Source organism: Propithecus coquereli, unplaced genomic scaffold, assembly GCF_000956105.1.
Source record: "Propithecus coquereli isolate 6110/MARCELLA unplaced genomic scaffold, Pcoq_1.0 Scaffold52, whole genome shotgun sequence".
NCBI classification, from domain to species: domain Eukaryota; kingdom Metazoa; phylum Chordata; class Mammalia; order Primates; family Indriidae; genus Propithecus; species Propithecus coquereli.
In genome coordinates this window covers 1,814,597-1,822,237 of record NW_012151063.1, presented here as the reverse complement: position 1 = coordinate 1,822,237, position 7,641 = coordinate 1,814,597, and the positions used below count along the sequence as shown (strand labels likewise).

Here is a 7,641-nt window from a genome sequence, read left to right as displayed (position 1 = left end):
TTTTTTTTCCCCTCAATTGTGCCAGTTTTCATGCGCAGGGTATTTCCAAAGTAAGATTCAGTAGAACTTTAAGAGCATCCCAAGGGATGCTCTTAAAAAAAAAAAGAATTCCTTCTTTCTCTTGAAGGGCTCACAAAATAAAGGTCTCTGGCTTCAAGTTGAGAAATAAGTTTAACTTTGCTTATTGTTGTGGACTGAATTGTGTCCCTGCCAAAATTCACATGTTGGAGCCCTGACCCCCAGGACCTCAGACTGTGGCTGTGTTTGGAGATAGGTCTTTAAAGAGGTGATTAAGGTAAACTGAGGTCACTATGGTGGGCCCTGATCCAACAGGACCGGTGTCCTTAAAAGCAGAGGAGATGAGGACACAGACATGGACAGAGGGACGACCCCGTGAGGACACAGGGAGAGGACGGCGTCTACACGCCCAGGAGAGAGGCCTCAGGAGGAACCAGCCCTGAGACACCTTGATCTGGGACTTCCAGCCTCCAGGACGCGAGAGAACAAACGTCTGTGGTTTAAGCCGCCCAGTCTGTGTTATGCTATTATAGTAGCTCTAGCAAACTAATATATTTACATAAAAGTTTGCCAGAATTATGGACCCCGGAACTCATTCTCAGGGTGTGCTGAGGGTGTGTGTGTGTGTGTGTGAGAGAGACTTTATCTGGAGGGTCAGATTGAGTGTAACTTGTACGTATTTTTTTCCCATTTATTGTTAGCTAGTAGATTTTTTGCAACAAAGAGTAGAGAATACTGCAGAAACAGACTTACATTATAGTTGAAAGTAGACTTCTATGCACCTCAGAATATTCCTACTGATTTTAAAAGAAAAACCCTGACGCTTCCTAAGAGGACAGATTGTGATCAAGAAAGCGATCTCTCTGGGTGATGCTCCCCTGCTCCAAATTCCCATTTTACCTTGTTTTCTAAACATTTGTTTTCGGATGAAAATATTAGTCTGAAGTCAGAGGAGTTTATCTAGGGATTTATGTGCAAATGACCGAAATAGCAGCCATTAGTTTGCAATGTGAGCTGGATTTTCCATCTGGGCTCCGTGGAAGGATCCTGTCTTCTCCCGTCCCATGGGCAGGCTCTGTTTTATGCGCTTTCTTTAGCGATTGGCCCGTGAAGGCTCAGACACAGCCGGGCTGCCTTTGCGGGGACTCAGAGTTGTAGTTCCACAGTCCTGGGACGTTGCCTTTTGCTGGTTTGCTGAAGTCTGTGCTGTTTGGACCACCCGGGCAGCCTCCCTCAGATCCTCAGGGCCAGTGGAATCGTGCATGGGATTCTGAGCTCCCCGCTTGGCTAGGGAAGCCACTTGGCCAGATCGGAGCACTAATTGGCTGAATTGGCACCCCGGAGGGTGTTTGTTTTCTGAGGCTGCTGTAAACAGATCCCACAGACTGGATGGCTTAAAACAACAAAAGTTAATTTTCTCATAGTTGCGGAGGTCAGAGTTTGAAAGCAAGGTGCCAGCAGGGTTGATTCCTTCCGCAGGCTCCGGGGGAGGCTCCTTCCTGCCTCTTCCGGCTCCTGGGGGCTCCAGGCGTCCCTGGGCTTGTGGCCGCGTCACTCCAGTCTCTGCCTCCGTCTCCGCGTGGCTTCTCCTCTGCGTCTGTGTCTCCTCTGCTGTCTCTTAGGAGGTCACCTGCCATTGGGTTTAGGGCTCTCCCTAATCCAGGGTGGTCTCATTTTAATTTATGTCTTAATCATGTCTGCAAAGACCTTATTTCCAATGGAGGTCCCATTCACAGGGACCTGATGTCAGGACTCCAACATATTTTTTCCAGGGAACTGAATGCAACCCACAGCAGCTGGGAGGAGGGTGAATTGACTGTAGTTCGGTGGCCCGCAAAGCGCCGGGTTCGTGTGGGGCGTCTCTTGCACAGCACAGGAGCTGAGCCGTGCTCGGGCGGGTGGAGACCCTCCGTGGGCTTGCTGTGTAGAACACGCCGCAGCGAGATGCCCTCCGCTCTCTAGCATCACCCTCTGGAACCCGCCCCATGTACCCAGGGACCCCAAAGTCCAGTCCTGAGGGTTCGTTTGTTTTTGTTTTTTTTCTCTTTGCACCCACTTGGAATCCCACGCCACTGTCCCTGTTTTTATTCTATACAGATCTTCTGATGTGTTCTGAGTTCTAGCACATTTAAAAAAAATAACCAGCACAAACTTAAATCTAAGTTCCTCTTGTTTATCACACTTCTGTTGTATTTTGGGCTTCGTGAAGACAGAACAAAGTGCAGCCTTCTCCTTCTTGGTTCCTGTCCTTGCGGCCTCCTCCCTGTTCCTTGCACTCATGCAAGAGGGATTTCGGGGTTGCCGGACTCCAGGGAGAAGCGAAACAGCCGCTCTCTTTTTTTCTGCTGTTTCCCACAACTCACTTTGTAGATCTTTAATTTTTTTCCTTGTTGTGCCAGCTCAGTAAAAAGGGAGGCTTTCACTGGGCCCCATGTTTGTGGTGATTCATTTAATATTTTAGTTCTGCGGTGTTGTCTAAACATTCAGGATGAAGCCTCTCGTTTTTCGGTGACCTTAATGTGTGTCTGTCCACGTACGATGACGCATGCCTGTGTCTGCATGTGCCTCCGGAGATGTTTATGGCATTTTGCTGGGAACTGTTACGGGGTTTGCTAGTTGTGTTGAGAGTGGACATATTCTCCTTCCTTCCCTCCTCCACCCCTCCAGACACAAAGCTGGGATGTGTCTGCATGTGAGTCTGACACGAAGGCTTGGGGAGGATGGATGGATGCAAGGAGAATGGCAAGAATGTCTGAGGCTTCCAAAAGGTAGGGTGTTCCCCCATGCGAGAGAGGAAACCTGAATCCATCTTGCATTCGTGTCTAAAGACCAGAATTGCACATGCGAAGTGGCCCATAAATCTGAACTGTGTTCCCCATCTGGAACTTGGCTGGAGAAACAAACATCTGTTTCAGTGTTGGAGGGAAAGCCCACCACGCTAGACCTGCTATGAAAAGGGTGTGCCCACCTTACAAGTAAGCCCACCTTCCTGAGATCATCAAGGGTTAGCTTCTAACCACCCGACGTCGATAGACCAAGTGCATTTTGGACTTTGGAATTTTTCTGAGTTTGGGATGATAATAAGGCTGTGTGGTGTTTATTTATACATCACCCTTAGCAGAATCTTGTCGGAGTGTGTTATTAATGCGAGAATATTTCTGCCATGAAATGAATGAATGTTCACCCAAAGGAAAGTCAAGACTGAATACTTTTATGTTAGGTGAGGTCCAGTCTGTGGCCAGGTATGTCTGTGAAGTCACCTTGGGTATTCAGAGCCTTGTAGATTTAGCAATTGAGGAACCCATTCTTGATTTTTCATCTGAAAGCTTTGACCTTATAGCAACACAATTCACAATTGCAAAGACTTGGAAACAACCCAAGTGCCCATCAATCCGTGAGTGGATTAATAAAATGTGGTCTATGTACACCATGGAGTTCTGCTCAGCCACAAAAAATAATGGAGATCTAGCACCTCTTGTATTATCCTGGATGGAGCTGGAGCCCATTCTACTAAGTGAAGTATCACAAGAATGGAAAAACAAGAACCACATGGACTCACCATCAAATTGCTATTAATTGATCAACACCTATGTGCACAGACAGTAACAACATTCGTCAGGTGTCGGCAGGTGGAGGGGGAGGAGGGGATGGGTATATTCACACCTAACGGGTGCCGTGCACACTGTCTGGGGGATGGGTACGCTTGTAGCTTTGACTCAGGTGGTGCAAAGGCAGTTTATGTAACCAAAGCATTTGTACCCCTATAATACTCTTAAATTACAAAAATATGTAAAATCTTTGACTTTAGAAATATTCTCCACATAAGATTTCACTGCTGAGTAAAATTCCTTTTCTCTGCCTCAAATACTACCTAGCTTGGGGAGGGAAGGGGGTCTCTGGGGTGGGTAGTGGAGAACTCTCCTTGAGACACTCTGTTTTATCAGGGAGGAAAATTCTGATTTATCGAGAAACACTCAGAAAGACTGTCCTTTATGTCTTACTGGGCAAAGCTGCCCCGTGGCCATTCTTAGCTGCAAAGGGCTAAAAATAGACATTGCTACCTGCGTGGTATGATGAGGGCCGGGAACGCATGTTACGGAGCCTCCCAGCACCAAGCAGGGAGCCCTCTGTTTGCCCTTATTTTCTTCTTACTGCAGCCATGACTTCACATCAACACCAAGAAATGTTGTCTTTGTCTTCTGTGCGCTTAAGCTGATAAAAATTCCAGCAAGCCCGTGTTATGCGCCTTGAGCAAGGTTGTTTACCGCCGCGGTTCTGAAACCCGATCGTGGCGTTGCGGGACTAACCACGTCTCCCAGGGCAGGGCAGGGGCCTGCCGCGGCGCACACGCGCGTGACCCGTGTTGCGTGCCGTGTGTTTACACCTCCCGGAGCTCAGAAAAAGCTTTAAAGAAGTTGCAGGTAGAAATGTTAAAAATCTGCTGAGTCACAGCTGTGTTGTTTTTGACGTCGGCATGGAGAAATCTCTCCACTGATGGTCAAAGACAAGTGCTAAAAAGCTATGTTGTCCAGTGAACATCAGCGCTACCAAGTACTGAATGCGTTCCTTAGGGTGGACAGTGGAGAAAGATGAGCAAGAGGGGAAGGGCCCAGGCAGAGGAAGAAAGATTAAGAGAGACAGTTTTCTTTGCAATGTGAAATATTTTAGGATGTGCCAAGAATTCAGAGTTTCCTAATAATTAAATCATCAGCAGCCACATAAACACCTAGACTCTATCAGCTCACGGTTGGCAAAGCTGTTTCCCACATCCTGCCATTGAACTCATTGCACCCGATTTTATTGTTACGCAAGATTGCCTTCCTCTAATAACATTTTACTTGTGTTTCCCAATTATCTTTCAGTGAGAATATACTTAAAAATCCTTTATTACTTACTATTCGTTTCTTTACTTCTTGTTCAACTGTTTTGTAGGTCATGTTCTACTTCTGCCCTCATAAAATATTCAGTATTGGAAACTTGATTTGAAAGCCAAGGCGACTCCTCTTCCTCCCTCCCCACGCTGCCCTAAAAGCTAGTAGGGTCATTCGTTCCTCCATTCAGTCAGTTATATAGTCCACAGCATGAGGATTTTAGCTTACAGAAAATGCTAAAAAGTGTGTAGCTTAAGTGTATCACGTGTCAATAATCAGGATCTGTGTACACTCCGTTATAGTCTTACTAGACCCCCGACGTGTACGTGGTCTGTCGTTGACTGAAACGTTGTTATGTGACTTTATAGGGTCTTCTAACTCCATTTACTGTGTGCCTGCTGGAAAGATAGCCTTAAAAAATTGAAAGACAATACGAGACCACCTAACACTGCTTCGATCCCTCCCCCGCGCTTAGAATAAAGTTCCCACGCAAATCTCTGGTTTGCAGAGTCCTGCGTGATCCTCCTCTAGCCGAGCGGTTCATCCTTGTCACTCATGTTTCTGCTTAGATGTTTTGGAGACCTTCAGACACCTGCGTGTCTCGGAGACATTCTTGGAGAAGTGCTCCCTGAACAAGCCGCCCGAATCACCGCTGGCTACTCTCCGCCACGCCAGCCGACTCTAAGTCTTGGCACTGGACGAGGCACCCTCTGATATTTCTCTTATTGCCTCCTTTGCCCCGGAAAAATGTCCGCAGCGTGAGAGTAGAGATCTCGTTCCCTCCTGAGATCTCAGAGTCCTGGGCAACAGGGAACATAAATTTACAGAATAAATTTTACGTGAAGTGTCCAGTAGTATTGAGGAACGTCTGCGTATAATTTGAACTTTTGGGATGTATCCTTTTGAAAAAGGTACTTGTATGTCTGTGTCTAACATGGACCTAGGAATGCTGACCTATGGTTCGCGTCTCCGAAGAGAATTTTCCCTCAATCCCCACGTAACACGTTACACTATCTCATCTTGCCTTTGCCCACGGCACGTTGAATGCACTTTTGAAGCCGACTTTAGTCCTATGTCTCCATGTGTGTCTCCCCAGATGAAGTCACAGGTGGAGAGACAGTTTTGTTCTCTCTCTTTTTTTCCCTAACCACTTTATTGAGATACGATTGACATAGGGAAAGCTGTACATATTTAACACATAAACCTTGGATGAATTTGGAGATAAGTGCACACCTGTGAAACCATCACCTCGATCTATGCAATAAACATATCTGTCGCCTCCTCCCTTAGCTCAGACTTATTCTGGGCAACCACCACTCTGCTCTCTGCTTGCGTGAGTCTGGCTGTTGTGGAGTCCTCATATACGTGTGGTTATGCCATAAGTCTGTCTTTCTGTGCCTGACTTAATTTCACTTAACATAATGTCCTCTGGGTTCATCCGTGTTGGCACAAATGACAGGGTTCCCTTCCTTTTGAAGGCTGAATAGTATTCCATTGGAGATGTAGACCGTATCTTGTGTATCCATTCATCCTGGGTGGGCACTTGGGTTGATTCTGCATCTTGGCTACCGCAGTAAACATGGGAGTATAAACAGTAAACAGGAAACACAGGACTGCAGACATCTCTTTGAGGTCCTGGTTCTCTTGGGGTGTGCATGCTAGCGTAGCAGGCACCGCAGACAGGTAGGATATCAGCAAATGAATAAATAGATCAATATTGATTAGTAAGCTTCACTCATTAAAAGATGCTCTGATTCCTTAGAAAGAGTCAGTTCCAAAGCATCCTTTCTCTGGGTCACTTTACATTTCTCAGAAGTGCTGTCGGCTCCCTGGGGTGGAAGTAATCACATAAGAGAAGGTGGCGGTATTTGTTGTAGTTGCTAACCTCTGTCTGAAGCCATGAATGGGTTGTTTAAAAATATTCCCGAGGAGTGACGTGTGTCAGGAAGGGGCTGCCGGCGCTGGGATGAAGGCAGGTCGAAGGCAATTTAGAGAGAATTTAGAGATCCATATACTTCCTATGAAGGCGTCATTTAAGAAAGCTGTAGTAAGCTCGAGTACTTTACGGAATCCCAGTGGGAACAGTTGTGGGCTGAGGGACAAACCCTCTCCCCCCAAGCTGGTCATGTTCTTATTTCCTCTCTTGACTGGTATCTGCAACCACTTCATTCTAATCTGTGCCAGATTTTTAAATAAAGAGAATATTTAGCAGGCACTGTATGTGGGAGTGTGTGGGGGAGTGTGTTGGGGATGGATTTCCAGGAAGACGCATTTGCAGCCACGATGGCCCGTTTCCCCTAAATGGAAGACCCTCTCTGTGATGCGTGTGTTCAGTTGCAGACTCTACACGAGAGCCTCTCCTTACATACCACCGTGCCATGTGTACCTTGATGCCGTGACTCTGAGGTCTGAGGGCTCCGTTTTGAGGTCCCGGTGCAGCCTCCTGCCTGTTGCATGGTGCGGCTGGTTCTCCGCCGTCAGGAGACCTGACCACTCTGTCTCTTCTCTCCCCTCCCAGGTACTGGGACGTTCGGACGGGTGCACCTGGTGAAGGAGAAGACCACTGAGCATTTCTTCGCGCTCAAGGTGATGAGCATTCCCGACGTCATCCGCTTGAAGCAGGAGCAACACGTGCACAACGAGAAGTCTGTCCTGAAGGAAGTCAATCACCCATTCCTCATCAGGCTGTGAGTCTGCTCCCAGGGTTCTGCCCACTCCCTGCCTGGATGAATGGATGGATGGATGGATGGAT

At 47.2% G+C, this 7,641-nt stretch overlaps 1 protein-coding gene across 1 annotated transcript in view; it reads left to right on the top strand.

Moving 5' to 3' along the window:
- PRKX (protein kinase, X-linked) overlaps positions 1-7,641 on the top strand; it is a 116,368-nt gene that overhangs the window by 19,428 nt on the left and 89,299 nt on the right. The window contains exon 2 of the mRNA XM_012656800.1: positions 7,408-7,576. Within this exon, the coding sequence (XP_012512254.1) occupies positions 7,408-7,576 (169 nt within the window). The remainder of the gene's footprint in view (positions 1-7,407; positions 7,577-7,641) is intronic.